At 46.4% G+C, this 21,614-nt stretch overlaps 1 protein-coding gene across 1 annotated transcript in view; it reads left to right on the forward strand.

The window, feature by feature from the left end:
* Window positions 1-21,614, forward strand: part of LOC115099706 (FRAS1-related extracellular matrix protein 1-like) — a 145,033-nt gene that overhangs the window by 90,724 nt on the left and 32,695 nt on the right. Inside the window, 5 exon segments of the mRNA XM_029617443.1 lie at window positions 1,233-1,497; window positions 7,062-7,476; window positions 15,404-15,605; window positions 20,518-20,662; window positions 21,446-21,575. Coding sequence (XP_029473303.1) covers window positions 1,233-1,497; window positions 7,062-7,476; window positions 15,404-15,605; window positions 20,518-20,662; window positions 21,446-21,575 — 1,157 coding nt within the window.

Genomic DNA, 21,614 nt, shown 5'->3' on the forward strand with positions numbered 1-21,614 from the left:
TGAAGCTGCATAATGTAGTTTCATTAACCAACCTACATACCAAAAGTGTCAGATTGTGAATACATAACCATGTTTTATTTTAAATGGTTTTATAAAATGTTTGGCTGTTAACTCCCACTCCCAGGACCACTTTTATCTAACAAGGTATCCAGCATGTTGTTTTATCTGTGCAGTCTGCTAATACAGAATTAGTGTAATGTGTGTTTGTCACAATGTGCAATATGGTAACCATTTATATAGCACCATCAGTATGCACAGCTGTGCCCAGAATAATACACCTGGGCTCAGTGAAGGAGCTCATAATCTCATCTGTGTACAGGGAAGTTGCATGAGTATTAGATGAATAGTTGAACCTTGAGTGAGCATGCAGGTCCTCACCCCAACCTGTACCTACATTGCAAAGTAATCCTGCTCCTCATAGGGAAATCAGAACTACAACTGTATTCATGCAGCGGGGGGCCAGGGGGGTGGGGAGCGGGATGTGTAACACTGGGAATGGATTAGCCTGTCCTTGCTGACATGGAGATCTAGGACCACCCTAAACCGAGCCATTTCCTTATTGTTTATGGCTCCGTGCGCTGACCGCTGCACAATACAAGCCCAGCATTAGTAATAGATTAGATTCAGCGGCAGATTGTTCCAGTTAGTATTAACTTCACTAATGCATTGTGAAGCTGCAGAGATAGGCTTACAATACCTGCTCGCTGACAATGTGCAGGTGCATGCTTCAGCTTGTCTGAGGAAGCCCAGCTGCCCGGGGAAGGCACATTAGGCAGACCCATTTTTTTGTGTGAGCTCAGCTGAGCCCGTTTGTGATGCACTGGATAAACAATGAAGAGAAAATGGCAAAGGCTGCTTTAATAATGTTAGCAAATATATATCCAGCCTCAAGGAGATGATGATGATGATGCTGTCGTGGGAGCCGAAGGTTCTAAAGCGCATGCGGAAATAATCGGCATCAATGCCGTATGTTACAGACATAACAAAGAACATTTTGTGCTATTCATTGGCAAGAATACTTCACAAAAAAATCTCTGCTACCTTAAATTGTCTTTTAAATTTTGTGTTAATATCCTTCCTGTTCATCTACAGAAAATGTCTGCTGCATTCTTCTTTATGTTTTTTTTTTCCTACCCAGAGCAATTATCTAGCCGATTTAAATAAAAAAAAAAAAAAAGTTTTATAAAAATACAGATTATATTTTTTAATTTTCACCCTATTTTTTGTCTTAGGTGACATTGTTCTACTCACCAAACCTGTAACTTTAACAGAGGGTGACAGGGTGACCTTGACGACAGATGTTCTTATGGCAACAGATGGTACTGGCAAACCCGAGAAGCTGCTGTACGCCGTCTCAGTGCCACCTGTGCACGGTCAGATTGAGCACATCAATTATCCTGGCGTGCCCATTTCCAGTTTCAGCCAGTTGGATGTGGCGGCCCAGAAGGTCTGCTACGCTCACAACAACAGCCACGAGGCTGGTCAGGATTCATTCAGGTGAGAAGGCTTTCCCTTCCGGTCTTCCTCTGTGTTTCAAGGCTCTTTAGGAATGTAGCGGGTCAGGCTCGCTGCTCGTAACACATGCGTAGTGCAGTGTGTGTACTCAATGACACAGGCAGAGAGCAGCAATCCAGTTGTGCAGATGATTTCAGTAGCGATGGAAGACTGCTGGATTCTCATCTGTACGGTTGTTACCTACTTATGCTTCAGCCGCAGATCCATGTCATGCAGTCAAGGACAACAGGCGGCAGACTTGCACTTACAGAGAACGAATACTGAGAAATACCTGCTCGCCCTTGGCTTATGTTTTAGGGATTTCCCTGTAAGATCACAAAGGGGGCAGGGGGGGGGTTGCGGGGTGGAAGGCATGTAAAATGGAACCGAGGCCTTGCATGCAAGCTGCATTCCTGGGTTTTCGAGTAGTTGCTCTGTGTCAGCAATTAAGATTTTCTTTTGGGAAGAAAATCGGAGTGTAATATAAAATTATCAGAAGGACTGAATCCAGATGGTGGTGTCAATTCTAAGAAAAAACATATGTTGGCTATTATGATACTTAAAAGTAATGACTTTACATCCCTCCCCTGGGCAAAGGCAGCACATAACACGGTTGAGTGTTTTTTTTTAAATAGCTAAAAAGGTTTTTATCTTCCTAAAACTATATCTTTCCCAGGAGAGATACCAGATTCACTAGGTGAGAACCTGCTGTGATGCAGTTCTCCAGAGTAAATTTTCAGTCTTCGGCTTAAGTTCATACAGGACTGCGTGGGCTGAAATGCGATAGCCTCTGGAAGAACAGTGCAGTGAGAGATTTGCAGCAGCCTTATTTAACTTCCATTTCGGCCCGGGCCTCCACTACCTCCACTCGGAAGCTATTGCAGACCTCGTTGGCTTCCTCTTTGGTTCTTTCAAGCCCTGTACTTAATCCAACACCCAAATCCTCCCCACCCCCACCCCCCTCCGTGTCTTACCACAAAGGTCTTTATATAGTAATCTAAACAGCCACCAAATCTAGCAAGGCTATTGTCCAAAACGCCTGAGTCATGCCATGCTTTTGGATGTTAAGGTTATAATCATGGCCGCTTCATCCAGTTTTCTCCAACTTTCTTGGAAGACTGAAGCAGTCGTATCGTTGATATTGGGATCATAGCCATAGCTGGTACATGCACATTACCCCAGCTTCCTTAGAAACCTGAAGCAATCGGTGTTGTAGCCTCTGCCGCTCTGTGTAGATTTCCCCAATGTTCCCTGATGCCCCAGCCTCCCTTGGATTGTGTTACCCCAGGAAGTCGTTAAACATGTTTCACTTGTTTAATGTTTATTATTATTATTATTATTATCATTATTATTTATTATTATTTTTTGTACCCTCTGCACTTGTTAATTGTAAACCGACATGATGCGATTTCATCGCGAATGCCGGTATAGAAAAACTTAAAATAAATAAAATAAATAAATGTTTAAATTTTCACATGGCAGGAAAGATCCCCAGTCACTCTTGCATTTCTAATTGCACTGACAGATCAAGGGTAGCATCATTATTACTTTCTTCCATACATAATGGCGCTGGTGAGACTCAGACCAGTGTCATATTGTATGGAAGGAAGTAAAAATGGTGCGGACCTTGGTCTGTTGGCTGCATTTGAAGTAGTGGCAGTGGCAGGGCAGGAGCAACCAGGGATCACTCCCGGAGGTGGTTCATTTTTGTGAGTGGGGCAGGCAATGGACAACTTTATGACAAGAAGAAGAAGTAAACGTAAAGAAATTTCATTTGCTTTTCTTCCATTTCATTTTGCAAGCGAAATGAGGAAATTTTGTTGACATGTTCTCATTTCGTTTCAGTGAATGCACACTCTAGTTCTCCCAGCCTCCTTGGAATCCTGATGCAACCATACCGCTCAGGATAGCTTGTAACCAAATGTGTAATTCGTTACCAAGCACCCTAGCAGAGGATGTAATGCACGTAACAAAAATTCCTTCTCCCTTCCCAGGGGTTGTGAGTGCTGCCTTTGCAGCATCCCCGGCCCTAACCAATGCAACCAGCACAAGCCAGAACCAGGAATCAAAGGTGGGTCTCCCACATGGCAATGCGCAGGACTGCTGCTGAATCACTGGGCCAGTCCCTGCATATTTGTCTCTCAAATAAATTAGTTTTAGAAGTTATGGAGTAAATTTTCAAATACAAGCTTTTGTGTGCCTAAGTATGATATTTTACCAAATTTGTGTGCACAAACCCCCCACCATATTTTCAGTTAGTATTAGAGATCTAAATCTTCATCTGAATATCAGGTTGAATGTCTAAAAGGAGCATCTAGTTAGGCACCACTATACGTGGTGCAGTAACTTATGGCTGATTTAGATGTCCAGTGTATTGAAAATGACTCGAATGCATCCGATTTCAAGGCCACGTTTCTAAACCAATCTTTATTTTCACTACCTAAGCGTGGCCACTTACATGCCTCACTTCTTTGTGAAGATCCTATAGGCATCTCATTGGTTCTTTTGGATGCTGGGTATTCTTATTTCAAATGACTCAGTTTTTGGAAGTTTATGGGTCATGGGCCACGACCCTGTAATTTGGTTGAGAATTGGTGGGTTTACGAAGAATAAAATAATCCTGCTATTTTTTTTCCTTTGATTTAGAAACAATCCAAGTGATAAGTGTATCTGAACAAAAATGGATTTTCGTGCTCATGTTTTTCTTTTAGTTTGGTCTGATCCACATTTTGCATTTTGTAAAAGATAAGCATCAGTGCTGCTCATTGACTTGCAGAGGTTGCCCAAGCTCCTCCTGTTACTCACATGCACATGCCCAGACCCCACTGGCCTGACTCATTCATGGCCACCAAGCCAAAGACCTGCCCTCTATGACCTTTAAATTACATGTAACACCTGCTGTATTAATGTCTGAAATTATAGCTGGTGGCCATCTGTGGATGTGGAAAATCAAATCGTGTGACTTCCAAAACATCTGAATGATAACAGCAGAGAAATCTAAAAAGGTTTTTATCGATTCACTGCAAGGTTTGTTTGTTTGGGGTTTGTTTTTTTTAATCACAATACAACAGCCAAAGTTGTGCTGACTTAGGTTTGCAAAGTATACGTAACCTGTTAGTTGGTGAAATCTTTTGTAGATATCACTTTGTATTATTTAACATGTCCGTGTAAAAGGTTTGTGTGAAATCTGACGATATTAACAGGCTGGGGGGAGGGGTAAGGTAATAACAAAAAAAAAAATGTTTACTGCATAAAAAAGCTGGTTTAGCACGAGAGACATTGTCAGACCTCTTCCCTGCAATATGCCACCCTGGGGGCGTCCTGCCACCGTAAGCTTAGTGCTGGATTTAGTATGCCCTGGATGTGTGGAGGCTGTCTGAGCACATGAAAGAGATTATGTGCTAAGTATCTGTGGGAGAGGGTGCCATCTGCATGGCTTATTCAACACCCTCTGTTGGATGAGCTAAGAAGGAACTCCACAGAGAAAAAGGAAAAGCAGACTATACTTTCTAGCTGGAGGTAAAGAGGGAAGCGATGGTGGCAAGCATCAAGGCAAGAAGATGCCAAAAGGGGTTGAAACCAGGGATAAAAACATTAAGAACCTGCTCCCTAAATTAATTTCTGGAGATAATCTATATCAGGTTAAATAACTCCTCATTATTCTGCAACACAGCTGAGGCTTCTCAAAATGTTTATCTTGTTTTGTAACTGGTACCTTCTGGCATATCCTGGTGCCAGCTCTCCTGGCTCCCTAACAGCTCCCTGCTATATTTCATTCTCACTATTTTTGGAATGGAGCTGCTGGTTCCAGGTGATTTAATAAATTGCTTTTTTGTTGTGTTCCTTTTAACTTACCCATCTGCTCAACACATGCCTAGCTTGCAATCTGTTGGCAGTTTGCAGAGAGACAAACTGTCAGAACTGTGTGCAGTTGACAACTTTGTTCCCAATTAGATTCGTGGTAATTTTAACAGATTTCAGGGCACTAGAAAAAAAGGTGAAATGTTATTAAAGCATCAATTTTGACAGACCCAGGCACATAGGATTTCAAAGCAAATTTATTGTAAATTCTTTAATTAAAGCTAGGGAAGCATTAGCCTTTGAAGCAGTAAAAGAGTGCAAAGAGATATTTAAAGGGAACGTGGTGGATGACCAGGGTTTTCTAAATGGATTATGCTATGCAAGGCAGAATGCTGGTCCTCCGTAAAATAATCTCTCGGTGAAATGCAGAGGCCTGGTTAATTATTCATACTCTCTTTTCTGCAGCAGCTGTGATTAAAATACAGGAGACTGGGATTTTCTCCTTCTGAAATACTCAGGGAGAGAGGCATCCAGAGAACAGCAAGGAAGCCATCTAAGGGGGAGGCAAAATCTGTTAAGCCAAAGTCGTTCTGCATTCTCTCTTATATAGGCATCAGCCACACATGCAGGATGCGTAGCTGATGTGCAGAAATATCCAGACCAAGAAGGAATAACCAGAGCCGATAAATAAAAGGCAAAACGGAATATTGCTACAATGAAGCCTATCTCAGTATCACTGATCAAGCACAGCTCTTCCGCTATCTATACATATGTTTGTGTGCATAAAGATATACATATATATGAGTTAATTTTCAAAAGGCTATATGTGCGTAAAACTGGGCTTTTGAAAATGGCTACTTTTATACACATTAACTTCTTTGAAAATTTACTCCATAGTCTGAATTGTCAAAAGATTTTATGTGTGTAAATGGGCTTTTGAAAATTGTTATAATATGTGCTACTTTTATGCATGTAACTCTTTTGAAAATTACCTGCTAAGTAATTTAGTATATAGATAGACAGATAATATGCAATGCAGTTATTATCCAGTGACATCTGGGGAGACACATTTTTTGTTTGAGAGGTTTAAGATCTTCAATTCTATATATAGATAGATAGATATAGATAGATAAATGGATAGTGGCTCCCCAGATGTCACTGAATAATAATTATATTGTATATTATGCCCTTCCCAGCTGTTGTGGAAGGTGTATACCCAGCACGTGGAGCATTTCCTTTCAACCACAGACATGATCGCTTGACTTGAGTGAGGCTGTTTCCAGATTCTAGTAGCTTGCTGCAGCCATGTTCTTACTGCAAAGGCATTCATTGACTTAGTTTGCCATTGAGCCCCTATGAACATCATCATTTTCAGGCAGCGGGTCATGTCAGCTGGCGCACAGTGAAGCAGTGAGATGCCTTCATTATAGTTCCCAGGCTCTTTATTTTTGGAGAATGGCAGGGATTTCTGTAGTGTGAATGGGGTGTAGAAAATCAGCATCTTTGCTTATCTTAGCTGGAGTTTGAATGAAAACCGCAGCCAACCAGGAAGCAGATGAATCATGAATGGCCAACCGCAGCCAACCAGGAAGCAGCCGACATCACAGTTAATCTCTAATGGGCGGACGTTTCAGCCCACAGATAAGCTGAAACTGCAATAGTCTGTTCGTACCAAATATCATCTTATGTTGGGAAATTTTATTGTAAAGATTTTTTTTTTTTTCAAATTTGTGTCCATTTGTCTTTTCTTGTCTCTCTTTCTATAGTTTCACCATCAGCAATGGCCTGAAGGCTGCAGATGGCTCCATGGATTTCATTATTGTGCACAGAGATCACATACTGCCTACGCTGGTTAGCAGCAAAGGCATCCAGCTGCACGAAGGTGGCATGCGGGTGATCTCGCGTGATCTTCTTGAGCTTACGGACCCAGATAGTCCAATGGACAACCTTACGTACCAGGTTACCCAGCATCCCCAGCACGGTCACCTGTACCTGAAAGGAAGCATCATGCATCAGAGTAAGTTTACTCAGGCGGATGTGAATAACATGGATCTGGCCTACAGACACAGCGGTGGAGCTGGACAGCTAGACAGGTTTTTGTTTATTGCCTCAGACAAGATCAACCCAGGCTTTTTGGTTAATGGGCAAATGAGAGAAGATCCTGCCGTGTTCACAATACAGGTATGTATAATCTTAAAATGCTTTTAATGAAGTATGAGAAATGAGATCATTCACTGGCTTCTATGTATTTATTGAAAAAAATTCACTAACAAAGCCCCCAAAATTACTATGTACCAGAAAACTATGATGAATCCCATGCAAGACAATTTCCCCGGGAAATTTTAAGATTTAATAAATCCTATGAAATGTTATATGCATGTAGGACTGTATTCACAAAGCAGCCTAATTATAGTGAAATAGGACTGCAGACAGAAATTCAGTCCGAATTACGATATTTTTTAATATATTTTTGTAATCCAATGCAATTACAAATAAGTGAATAACGCCATCCAAACCAGATGTGGAACATCAAGCACCCAATGGACTCAGGAGATAGAAAAATGTGGCTTCCACCTGACAGATGTAACTCAGACTCAAACTTAAGAAAGTCACTTAGCTTGACTCTCTCGATAACAACCCTTATCGACGTATTTATGTCAGATCAGGCCAAACTATGAAGTTGTTTTCCAGTTAACAGGCTCGCTACTCTTTCCATCTCATACAAAGTAAACCAGGGAGCTCCAGAGGCCTTTCTCGCTGCAAGACTTTGCAGTCTAAAAGTATCCAAAGTAACAAGCTAATTAGCCTCCGTTATCATCAGAATGTGTCAGAACAAATAAACATTTCAGTATACATTCTCCTATCCCAAAAAAATCACACCTACTGCCTTCTTGGCATGGCAACCTACTGTCAAGTTGCTGAAAAAGTTCCCATGTTGCTACAAGGAATTCCTTTTTATACCATGATTGCTAGACACCGTAGCCTCTTATTAGGGGGAGTCATCAAGTCAGTTTACTGTCATAGGCACTTTGAGGCTGATTCACTCATTTTCTGGACAGAGAAAGGAGACTGAGGCAAATGGTTATTTGGAATGGCCAGCGAATAAAGATATTTGGTGTTCAAAACTGAAGTAGAGGATGCCTGGGAAGTCCAAGTCCACAAAAATGGCTGTTTAAAAGGCATTTTGGGCCTGTCCCATTCCAAACCACAGAATGCATTAGCTGCTTCATTTAACTGTGCATGAACCACCTTATCCCTTTTCAGACATGTAAAGCCACTCAAGTGTTATTGGGCCCCTATAGAAACAGATAGGAAAGCTGCACTGACCATGTTCAGGATGTGATTTCAGCATGATCTAAAGGCATGCTGCCTCATTTGCACAATCACCAAAATACTTATTCACCCCATCTCCATAGGATTCAATGGGGAAAACTAGTACTTGAGACGTTGCAGTATATCTGCATATGTTCCTAGTTGCCTTGGTGGTCAAATTCAGAAGTCGATCTAACTCAGGTCTGGGCTGATGCCACCCTGGCGACGATGCAGTATATATGCATACTTTCTGTTAACTCAGTGGAGTCCAGATGGCACCACAACCCACTTGGGCTTCCACCAGCTGGCCATAGCATTACCTCAGGTCAGTAGGTTTTTCTTTCTCTTTCTTTCCTATAGCTCCACTACATCTACCTGATGCAAATCCTCCCCAGTCTTATTCCCTGCTGCAAACCACTACTAACATCAAGTCCACTGTCCCCATTTTCTATATTCTTCACCTTACCAGCATTTTGTCTTCTGCTCTGTCCACTGTTCTTAAGCATCAAAAATTCCTTCCCCTTATCCAGCCTTCTCCACTCCCTCTGGGAGCATTTCATCCTCGTCACTGTCATCATACCTCCATGTCTCTTCTCTGCATTCTCCTGTTCCTCCTCCTCTCAGCTGGGGATATCAGGCTCAGTCCTGGCCTTCTAAGGCAACAGTCCTCTCATTTGTGCACATCAAACTGTTACTCCTCCAATCTTATATCCACCCCCTTCTCCCTCCCTCCATCATGTTCTCTGTGAGATGCCCGATCTATTTTCAACAAGCTTACCTAAATTAATGATTTCTTTATCTCTCAAAGTCTTCATCTCCTCACCTTGACTAAGACTTGACTTTTTCCTAAGGACTCTTTCAGTTGCTGCTTTCTGAAAAGGAGGTTCTTTCTCCCATACACTGCACTTAGTAGGCTATGGTGGTGGTGGTGTTGAACTGTTAATCTTCCCTTCCTGTAGGTTTCAACTCTTTCTTTCACCTCAATTCCACTCCTTTTCTTCCTTTGAAGCCCACGCCATCTGTCTATTCATTCCATTATATCTTCAGCTGTCATTTTTTGAGCCCCTGATAAATCTCCCTCCTCTTTTCTCACTGATGTCAATGCCTGGATTTCTTTCTTCCTTGAATCATCTTACCCTTCTTTTGATTCTCAGGGACTTTAACCTCCATGGTGATAACCCTTCTGACTCCAATGTCCAAAAATCCCTTGCCTTAACCTCCTCATTTGACCTCTAACTCTTCTCTCCTGTAACTATGCACTGGCATGGCCCTGACTTGACCTAAGTCTTTTATTCCAGTTGCTGTGTCTCAGAGTTCTCCACCTCAGTCTTTTCCCTCTCAGACCATCCTCTGAGAAGATTCACCCAACCCCCCTTCCCCGCAGCCTCGTCCAGTCACCACCACTTTCAGGATTCTCCAGGCTATCCTCTCCTGTACTGTCTCGTCTCTCCTCTCCTTCACTACATTTGTCTGAGTCAGTTGATGAGACAATTTCTTCTTACAACACTATTTTCTCCTCTGCTTTAAACACTCTTGCCCCTTTCCTTACCCATCCTGAAAAATACAGCAAACCTCAGGCTCCTTTGTCCTGTCTTGGTTCTCTTCTGGTCTCTCCCACCACACTTTTAAGGTGTACGTTGGTGGATCCTAATCTACCACTATCCTACAATCAATTGGTGTGCCTTAAAGCTCTGTCCTGGGCCCTCTTCTCTTGTTTCTCTGTATTTGTTCCCTTGGTGCGTTGACCTCCTCCCATGGTTTTCAGTACCATCTTTATGCTGATGACTCCCAAATCTATTTCTCTACACCAGTAATCTAGTCCCAAATCTCAGCCTGCTTATCTGACATTCTGCTCTGATGTCTCCCCACCCCGCCCCCACCATCTTAAATTCAACATGGCCATGACAGAAATTATCTTTCCCCCAAAACTCACTTCCCCTCTTCCCCCTTTCTCTGTTTCTGTCAATAGCACTGACATCTCCCAATCCCCTTAGCTGGTAATGTTGGGGTCATTCTCCTTCTCTACAAGCATTCAAAACCGATAATATTTGTCATTTTTTTCACAATAATATCACCAAAATCTGTCTCTTCCCTTCTGAGCATGCTACCCGAACCCTTATCCACTATCACCCCCTGCTTAGATTACTGCCACCTGTTCCTCACAGGTCAACCAATAAACAATCTCTTTCCATTACAATAAAAGTTTAGCTGTGTGACTTATCTTTTGCCAATGTGGCAATACCTATGTAACCTCTCTTCTTTTTTAGAAATAAGCTAAACATTAAGGGGCAGATTTTCAGAGCCCTGCTCGCGTAAATCCGCCCAAAACCGGGCGGATTTACGCGAGCAGGGCCCTGCGCGCCGGGAAGCCTATTTTACATAGGCCTCCCGGCGCGCGCAGAGCCCCGGGACTCGCGTAAGTCCCGGGGTTCTCGGAGGGGGGTGTGTCGGGGGCGTGTCGGGGGGCGGGCCCGGTCGTCGCGGTGTTTCGGGGGTGTGTCGGCAGCATTTTGGGGGCGGGTACGGGGGCGTGGCTACGGCCCGGGGGCGTGGCCGCGCCCTCCGTAACCGCCCCCAGGTCGCGGCCCGGCGCGCAGGAGTCCCGCTCACGCGCGGGGATTTACGCCTCCCTCCGGGAGGCATAAATCGCCCGACAAAGGTAGGATGGGGGTTTAGACAGGGCCGGGCGGGTGGGTTAGGTAGGGGAAGGGAGGGGAAGGTGAGGGAAGGGCAAAGGAAAGTTCCCTTCTAGGCCGCTCCGATTTCGGAGCGGCCTAGGAGGGAACGGGGGTAGGCTGCGCGGCTCGGCGCGCGCAGGCTATACGAAATCGATAGCCTTGCGCGCGCTGATCCAGGATTTTAGCCGATACGCGCGACTACGCGCGTATCTACTAAAATCCTTCGTACTTTTGTTTGCACCTGGAGCGCAAACAAAAGTAGGCTATTCGCGCTCGTCTGAAAATCTACCCCTAAGGCAGTAACTTTGAAACAGGCGTGCGGACACACATGAGCACACATTTGCTGGCTTGCATCAAGGGGCGCGGCCATTTTATAACATAAAAAAGTCTAAAAATCAAATACCCAGCCTTACAATCAAATCCTTGGCAGTCTAAAAATCAAATACCCAGTCTTAAAAATCAAATACCCAGCCTTATACCTATCACCTATTTCCTTAGCCAACATTTGGCTCCATAGCATTTACGTTATGTTATTAACCCCATATATCTGTATCCAAGTTCCTGCTACCTGTTCATTGTAAGACATTAACTTGTCAATGTTTCTGTTTAGAATGTAAACCGAATTGATCAGTAACTCTGTTATTGGAAAGTCGGTATATAAAAGTGCTAAATAAATAAATAAATAAACATACACGTGTACATGTGCACATGGGATAAAATAGGCTGAACACGCGCACATGTGCACGCAATTCTAAGTAGGCACGCATCTATGCGCGCAAATGCCGCTTCTATCACGTAAATGGGGGGATTTTAGTAGACATGCGTGCCAACGCAATTACCAGTTTTCCCAGTTCGTTCCCAGTTCGCCTAGGTAAGGCATAGGACTTCTTAAACCGCCCCCCCCCCCTAGTTAAATAGCCTCCCTTTCACCTTTAAAACCCCGCTCACCTCTTTTACTTTTTATTGTTTTCTGACTTACACTCCATCCATAGCAGAAGTAAAGTTACGCGGCAGGGGACGCCGGCGCCCGCTTGTGCGCGCGTAAGTATTTACGTGCTGGTTTTATTGAGAAATCCAGGAGCGCCCATGCCCCGCCCCTTTTTTGAGCAAGCAATTTTGTGCTTTCAGCGGGAGACATACGCATACGCGTGCGCCTTTTGAAATCCGCTTGGCCTGCACTGGTTCGACTTGTGCGCGTATCTCCTGGTTTTGGCACGCGCTGGGCTTTAAAAGTTCACCTGTGATGTTTTTAAACATACTGACCTAAGATGAGTTTGCTTTTATTGTTTGTCATTTGTAACCTACGTTGACTGTACTCCGCACTGATCGTTTTTTCGGAGGCAGCGGAATATAAGTGCCGCCAATAAATACGTAAATAAATGCATTCAGTATATTGCTCGCTGGCCATTTCCATACACAGTTCAAGCTCCTCTTACTCACCTACAAGAGCCTTCCCTCTGCAGTTCTTCACTAGCTCTCCTTCCTTATCTCTCCATACACCCCTCCTCCTGAGCTCCACTCGTTGGGCAAGTCACTTTTATATATTGCCCTTCTCCTCTACCACCAGCTCCCGACTCTGTGGTTTCCACCTTGCTGCACTGTCCTCCTGAGGGAGGTGCATCGTGATCCCTTTCTGGCCTTATTTAAATCCAGCCTGAAGGCCTCCTTTTTGAGGCTGAGTGAGAGTGCGAACGAACGCTGAGGTCGGGCCTGGGGCAGAGTCTTGCAGGGTTAATGTGCCGGATCCCTTACATGGGGCGGAGGAGTTCCTAAAACACTGCTCAGACGTTTACATTACAGCTCAGACTGAAAAGAAACCAAAGCCTAACCCCCGCCCTCTCTAAGTGTAGCTAAATGTCCACACATTGTGACACAATGCTCTGCCTTTGTAGCCAAATTGTGAGAGGGCAATTTTCAAATGGACAATTAATGCACATAAATTGCTATTTACCTTATCAGTGCTTGCAATCTGTATAAAGCAGAGTAACCAGTGGCTTCCGAGTTCCGTGGCACACTCCTTGGCATAGACGACACCCACTCTCTCAGTCCTCCCGGGGAAACATCACAGAATTTCCATCACCGGGCTGACTCCATGTCCCCAGAAGGAGACGCTCCCTCTTAAAAGACGAAAATCCTTCTTTAACACCAGACCCTGGTTTCTGACACTCAGGGTCTTCCAAACTACACTGCAGGGGCCTCTAATGCTGGGGTCCCTTATACTGTTATGCAGGGGCTACAATTTGAGTTGTATAAGATTGTGTCTGTGTGTTTATCTCAACTAGATTATAAGCTCCAAGGAGCAGGGACTCTTCTCTTATGTGTATTTGCACAGTGCTCCATACAGCTAGAAAAGCTAAAGAAATAAGTGGTAGGGGGCGGATTTTAAAACGAGCGCGAACAGCCTACTTTTGTTTGCGCTCCAGGCGCAAACAAAAGTACGCTGGATTTTAGTAGATACGCGCGGAGCCGCGCGTATCCACTAAGGGGCGGATTTTCAGAGCCCTGCTCGCGTAAATCCGCCCAAAACCGGGCGGATTTACGCGAGCAGGGCACTGCGCGCCGGGAAGCCTATTTTACATAGGCCTCCCGGCGCGCGCAGAGCCCCGGGACTCGCGTAAGTCCCGGGGTTCTCGGAGGGGGCGTGTCGGGGGCGTGTCGGGGGGCGGGCCCGGTCGTCGCGGCATTCCGGGGGCGTGTCGGCAGCGTTTTGGGGGCGGGTACGGGGGCGTGGCTACGGCCCGGGGGCGTGGCCGCGCCCTCCGTACCCGCCCCCAGGTCGCGGCCCGGCGCGCAGCAGGCCCGCTGGCGCGCGGGGATTTACGTCTCCCTCCGGGAGGCGTAAATCCCCCGACAAAGGTAAGGGGGGGGTGTAGACAGGGCCGGGTGGGTGGGTTAGGTAGGGGAAGGGAGGGTAAGGTGAGGGGAGGGCAAAGGAAAGTTCCCTCCGAGGCCGCTCCGATTTCGGAGCGGCCTTGGAGGGAACGGGGGGAGGCAGCGCGGCTCGGCGCGCGCAGGCTATACAAAATCGATAGCCTTGCGCGCGCCGATCCAGGATTTTAGTGGATACGCGCGGCTCCGCGCGTATCTACTAAAATCCAGCGTACTTTTGCTTGAGTCTGATGCGCAAGCAAAAGTAGGCTGATCGCGCTTCTTTTAAAATCTACCCCTAAAATCCTGGATCGGCGCGCGCAAGGCTATGAATTTTGTATAGCCGGCGCGCGCCGAGCCGCGCAGCCTACCCTGTTCCCTCCAAGGCCGCTCCGAAATCGGAGCGGCCTCGGAGGGAACTTTCCTTTGCCCTCCCCTCACCTTCCCCTCCCTTCCCCTACCTAACCCACCCGCCCGGCCCTGTCTAAACCCCCTCCTTACCTTTGTCGGGGGATTTACGCCTCCCGGAGGGAGGCGTAAATCCCCGCGCGCCAGCGGGCCTCCTGCGCGCCGGGCCGTGACCTGGGGGCGGGTACGGCGGGCGTGGCCACACCCCCCGGGCCGTAGCCACGCCCCCGTACCCGCCCCCAAAACGCTGCCGACACGCCCCCGAAACGCCGCGACGACCGGGCCCGCCCCCGACACGCCCCCGACACGCCCCCCTCCGAGAACCCCGGGACTTACGCGAGTCCCGGGGCTCTGCGCGCGCCGGGAGGCCTATGTAAAATAGGCTTCCCGGCGCGCAGGGCCCTGCTCGCGTAAATCCGCCCGGTTTTGGGCGGATTTACGCGAGCAGGGCTCTGAAAATCCGCCCCTAGTAGTATAAAGAGCCCTGCTGGATACACATTTTATTGCATTTAATTCAGTCTTGTAATTTATCACTGCCGTGAATACTGTTTTTTTGTTACTTAGACCAATTCACATTTTTTTGTACTTCAGTTTGAGAACATAGTTTAATCTAAGATTAGGGTTTTCATGTGCAGTATTTCAGTCGTACACTGGACTGCAAATGACAGGGAAACCAGTGGAATCCTATTTGGGTCACATCTTGAACTTTCACTCCCCTTACTGCACACATTTTAATTACACAAATTAATTAATTACATGCATTGCTCTGTTTGAAACCTAGGGAAGATCATTTAAGTTGACGGTGTTATTAGACTACCATTTGTTTTTTAAACACACCTCAGGTGGAGCGTGAAGACCGAGCAGCTCCAGTGCTTCTTGTTAAGGAAAGCCCATCGACAGTAGACAACCTGAAAGACGGCAGAATGGCAATTCAAGTCACCGCTCACAATCTAAAGGCCACAGATGTTAACAGCAAAGCCGAAGACCTTATCTACACAGTTCTGAGGTCTCCTTACTTTGGTTACCTGGAAAATGTCAAAACCGGTAATGGTGCGATTTGCGAAGGAGGAGTTTATCCTCTCCTTCAAGATCTCTTCTTTTCCTTGCCATGCAGGCCTCTTCAAAGATTCATCTCCTCCAAGTTAGTTTTCATCTGCTGTCCTGTCTTGCCACAGTTCGCACTGTGCAGCTGTGAGCTCTTGTGTATCTTGCCAGGAACCCTCGGGGAAAATGAATGGAAACTCAAGGGGAGGAAGGGGGAACCTTTTTTTTAACTTTCTGTTTAGGTAGGAGACATTGTCTTATTTGACCATAAATTGACCCTGCTTCCACTTTGCTCGGCCTAAAAATTCCCGCATTCTGCTGCATGTCAATGGAAAATGTTTACATGTCCCTCACCCCTAAATTTCCTTCTTAAGAGCAGTCAAATGTTGGAGCATTTTTTAAAACCAGTACAGTGAGAACACAAGGATTGCGTACCGTAAGCTCCACTTAACCCTGAGATCTGGATTTATCAAACCATGGCACAAGGAACTTGACGTCCAACACTGCCTTTTCTGTACCTCCAGTTAATATCTGCTGTTGGTAGTAGCTGTCTTGATATGAGCAGAGGCCTGGATTTAGGCAATAGGCAACATAGGTAATTTTGAAGACACCAAATACCCAGGCCAAAGAGGATGGCAACTGTGCCAAGGAAGTGGCCTGCTCCAGCCGTCCACTTCAAATGAACACTGCCCTGGCAGGCTAGGGCTTTAGGGGGTGGGGGGGAGGAAAGGGACATCCCCCACTTTCCAGACTCCAGGATCTCCCACTCCCCACTCTCCAAGCCTGCCTATGGGTGCCAAACTCATAAATCCAGCCCTGTATGAGAATCAATGCATAAATCCCGTATCCCGTAGAGAAACAGGCCTCCGATCCTCACGAATAGATAAAGAGCTTTTTTCATAATATTTATAGAAACCAGTCGAGAGGGTGTCAAATGCCTGTTTTATGGCAAACTGGTGATATCACATTGCTTCAACATAGCTAAACACAATAGTGGTTTATCATTTACCCTCAAATTTTTTAATACATTTTTTAAATCTGCTCATCTCCTATATTTAGAGACCTTTGTTTTCAATTTTAATTTTCCTGGAAAATTATCTGTGTTTCTTACCACAAGATCAAAAACGGGAGAGATCGGTGGGAAAAAAAATGACGCATCATTATTCTGGGTAAATATTTTTGTTCTTGTTGCAATAAACACTGGTAAATTCCTGGGAGAAAAGAATAAGAACATAAAAAACATAAATGGTCCAGAAAGTGAAGGTCCCTATGTATATTGAAGTCAACTGAGATCTTTTTTCTTTTTTAAATCACTCCTTTTAAAGCATATATGCAGCCACATCGTGACAGAGAGAGAGGAATGTGATATCACCACTTCACCATAAGACAGGCGTCTGATACTTTCTTAACTGCTTTCTATAAATATTATGAAAAAAAGCTTTTTTGCTGCCAATCCTCATTTATATTGTTTATATGATAGGAGTACATTTGGCAAGTCAGATGCATGTGTGGTGCTGTCGAAAGGCAAAGATTGCCGCTGAAGATCACTGGCAATCGTAGGCTCACAAACACAACCACGGAGCTGACTTTTCCTTCTAAGCTGGGACGGCAGGAGTGCTGCATACGGATATTTTCTTTTCAATTCGCAGTATGAAAAGCCAGGGCACAGATGCTTGCAGCTGATGTTAAATGTGAACACTTCCGCCTTCTAGCACCAGGGTCTTTTCCTAGAAAAATAATGTTTTTTTCTTTATCAGGCCAGTTTTATTAGAACTGCAGCCGAGTCCCTTCCCACCATGATACATGCCAGGGTTCCCATGTGGTTCACATGGACAATTTAGCAGTATTTTTTAGTTGACAAGGCACAGCAGGTAATCAGGGTTTTGGTCTTCTTTGGAACTGAGAGCTCCAGAAAGGCAGCATTATCAGTACATTGAATATCTTGTCCCACTTTGTCTCAGAAGAAGGGAACTTTCATGAGAAGTCCCTGGCTCCAAAATGTCCTGAGATCCGCATTCAAAAGGATTTCGCCAGCTGTGTCCCAAACTCAGCTGGATGAATCTGCCGCTTAACTATAACCCTTACCAGCCAAGGTTTAACCATTATCCAGCTAAATTTAGCCGGTTCCAGGGTATTCCCGGTCCGAGCATCATTTATTTATTCATTCGTTGATTCGTTCAATAAATTTATAGCCCGCACAATCCAAAGTACTTGGCGGGTTACAAAAAACATACATAAAAATCACGACAATGCAAAAATAATATCCATATAAAAATCATTCAAAAGAAAAAAAAATTCAAAAGAAAAATACATAAACCAACGTACAACTAAAGATAATTTAAAATGTAGTCATCATGATCTAAATCAAATATTTATCTTGTGCCTTCTGTTTCATGTTGTAATAGAGGCAAACGCTTGTGAAAAGTAAAATGTTTTCACTTAGGGGCAGATTTTCAGAGCCCTGCTCGCGTAAATCCGCCCAAAACCGGGCGGATTTACGCGAGCAGGGCCCTGCGCGCCGGTGAGCCTATTTTACATAGGCTCACCGGCGCGCGCAGAACCCCGGGACTCGCGTAAGTCCCGGGGTTTTCGGAGTGGGCGTGTCGGGAGGCGTGTCGGGGGCGGGGCCGGAGCGCGCGGCGTTGCGGGGGCGTGTCGGCAGCGTTTTGGGGGCGGGTACGGGGGCGTGGCTACGGCCCGGGGGCGTGGCCGCGCCCTCCGTACCCGCCCCCAGGTCACGGCCCGGCGCGCAGGAGGCCCGCTGGCGCGCGGGGATTTACGCCTCCCTCTGGGAGGCGTAAATCCCCCGACAAAGGTAGGATGGGGGTTTAGACAGGGCCGGGCGGGTGGGTTAGGTAGGGGAAGGGAGGGGAAGGTGAGGGGAGGGCAAAGGAAAGTTCCCTTCTAGGCAGCTCCGATTTCGGAGCGGCCTAGGAGGGAACGGGGGTAGGCTGCGCGGCTCGGCGCGCGCAGGCTATACGAAATCGATAGCCTTGCGCGCGCCGATCCAGGATTTTAGCCGATACGCGCGACTACGCGCGTATCTACTAAAATCCAGCGTACTTTTGTTTGCGCCTGGAGCGCAAACAAAAGTAGGCTGTTCGCGCTCGTCTGAAAATCTACCCCTAAATGTAGAGTAACATTGAACTAACTGTTCCGAAGGATCGGCCCCGTAACATAATGGGGTAGATTTTAAAAGAAGCGCGATCAGCCTACTTTTGCTTGCGCATCAGACTCAAGCAAAAGTACGCTGGATTTTAGTAGATACGCGCGGAGCCGCGCGTATCCACTAAAATCCCTGGATCGGCGCGCGCAAGGCTATTGATTTTGTATAGCCGGCGCGCGCCGAGCCGCGCTGCCTAACCCGTTCCCTCCAAGGCCGCTCCGAAATTGGAGCGGCCTCGGAGGGAACTTTCCTTTGCCCTTCCCTCACCTTCCCCTCCCTTCCCCTACCTAACCCACCCGCCCGGCCCTGTCTAAACCCCCCCCTTACCTTTGTCGGGGGATTTACGCCTCCCGGAGGGAGACGTAAATCCCCGCGCGCCAGCGGGCCTCCTGCGCGCCGGGCCGCAACCTGGGGGCGGGTACGGAGGGCGCGGCCACGCCCCCGGACCGCCCCGGGCCGTAGCCACGCCTCCGTACCCGCCCCCAAAACGCTCCCGACACGCCCCCGAAACGCCGCGATGACCGGGCCCGCCCCCGACACGCCCCCGACACGCCCCCCTCCGAAAACCCCGGGACGTACGCGAGTCCCGGGGTCTGCGCGCGCCGGTAGGCCTATGTAAAATAGGCTTACCGGCGCGCAGGGCCCTGCTCGCGTAAATCCGGGCGGATTTACGCGAGCAGGGCTCTTAAAATCCGCCCCAATGTCCCTTCCCGACTATTTTGTTTTTCTTTCTCCCTAAGATTTCTGTTTTACGATAAGGGGACGCTGTGAACACCCTTGTTTTAAAGTGGAAAAAATCCGCCGGAGCGCACTGTACTGTATCAGCCTGCAAATTAGAAAAAGTCCAGCAGGTGCTGGTTTTCAACTTAAATTGTAATCTCCTCCTGCCCCACCCACCCGCTACCTCCATTGCATTCTTTCCACCCCCCTGGACCCTCCATGACCCCCGCCCAGATCCAGAAACCCCTCCCCCTGCGGGAGTGCGGTAACCTCCCACCCATTCCTGGCTGCTTCCAGCGTCACTCTGACAGCTGCCCTGGACCTGCACCATAATAACAGAGCGACGCTGGAAGCAGCCGGGAGTGAGTAGATCCCGCGCCCAGAAGGGGTGTCTGGGATCCGGTAGGGGGTCAGGAGGGATCCGGGAGGTGGGGAGGGTGCAATGGAGGTAGTGGGTAAGTGGGTAGGGAGGGAGGGAGGGAGGCAGGAGGGGATCCCATATTAAGTTGTAAACCGTGGAAAGGGGACAGGACAGCTTCTGGTCACTAGCGTTTGCTGGATATGTTTTTATTTTGTTGGGTTGAGGGCTGGGGAGCTTTAGGAGCTACACCCACAATTATTTTTACATGTTTGCAGGTGTGGGGGCCTGGGAATTGGGCCTAAAGTTTTTGGAGTTTTTTTGTTTTTTTTAAGTTCCATTTTACAGCCACTTAAGCAAAAACATGCAAATCATCATTTTCATGCAAAACTTAACTACATCTCAGGGGAACTAGTTAAGGGGTTTTTTGTGTTAAAGTCCACGATTTTGTTTGAACTTAATGTGAGAAAATTAGTGTGAACCCGATTTGTATATCATGCAAATGGGCCCATAAAAATTGCATGTTAGCTTATTTCTACGATCTGCCTGGCAGGTTAGTACATCCACCTCTTTGCTTGTTGGGCCGACTGTTTTATTTTTTACTAAGAAGATGACTATGATAAACTGAAAATAAAAGGATTCTTAAAATGTTCTACTGACCGTTGCAGGGAGCTATGTAAGTGACACTTTTACCCAGCAAGATTTAAACCAAAAGGCCATCCGTTACATCATCAATCCTTCTGCAGAAGTGACATCCGATAGCTTTGAATTTAGAGTCTCTGATCCAGCAGGAAACACTATTGCTCCGGAGACGTAAGTATTCCCACTCAGCTGTCAAAGCATGCATCTGACAAAAATAAAAGTACGATTCTTGCAATATATCTGGATGTCCTACTGTTATAGAGGTTAAATGTGATGAAAGGTTAGGTTTGGTTGGGTTTAAATTGGAATTTTTTTCCAGTTCTTCTAACAGATTTATTTTACAAATTGGTTTTAAGTTTCCTATCTGCCAGGAAAGACTGATACCTGTGCACTGTCAGCCAGTACCGTGACACAACTCAAGCAAGCTTGGGACAGATAACAGAGGGCGGTGGTAACAACAGGGTTGAGTGGTTGCCTGATTTCAAACAACCCACCCTTCACTCCCTTCAGAAAAGAGTCACAGAGGTGGGGGTGAGGGGGGTTGGGGGGAGTTTATACTGTCAAAATAAAAGGGTAGATAAAAGATAAGCAACCTAACTGCTGAGGACATGGGGTAGCAGGGTTACTGCCAGCACACGACAACTCCCCAGAAGCCAACCAGGTCAGCGACGGAGGTTGCCGGGGGCCAGGTACCATGCAGCAAGGCAATGGAGACATAGGCAACCTGCTGTTCAGGCAACAGCCACTCTAGTTCTGGTAACTGTTTAGATTATCTTTGTGAAAAGTCATAGAAACGTCAGAGGTCCATGTTCAAAAGCGTTTAGCCAGCTAACTCATCATCATCTGCACTAGTTTGCTAAAAATAACAGAACATCTGACGGTCACTTGCTGAAGCAGTTACCGTCTTGGAGTATTTTCAGTTTGTAGCTGAATATTTTTAAAATGCTGTTTCAGGATTGAAATGAAATGGTCAAGGGTTTCATTGGCAGGAACCTGTTACCAAGTCTGTGAAAATGCCGGACCTTTAGCCATTAAGGTGGTAAGAACTGGACAGAGCGCAGACCCATCATTTGTAGGCATAAAGGTGAGGCCACTACAGGCATCCATGGGACAAATTTCTGTT

The sequence above is a fragment of the Rhinatrema bivittatum genome, chromosome 10, assembly GCF_901001135.1.
Source record: "Rhinatrema bivittatum chromosome 10, aRhiBiv1.1, whole genome shotgun sequence".
Taxonomy (NCBI): Eukaryota; Metazoa; Chordata; class Amphibia; order Gymnophiona; family Rhinatrematidae; genus Rhinatrema; species Rhinatrema bivittatum.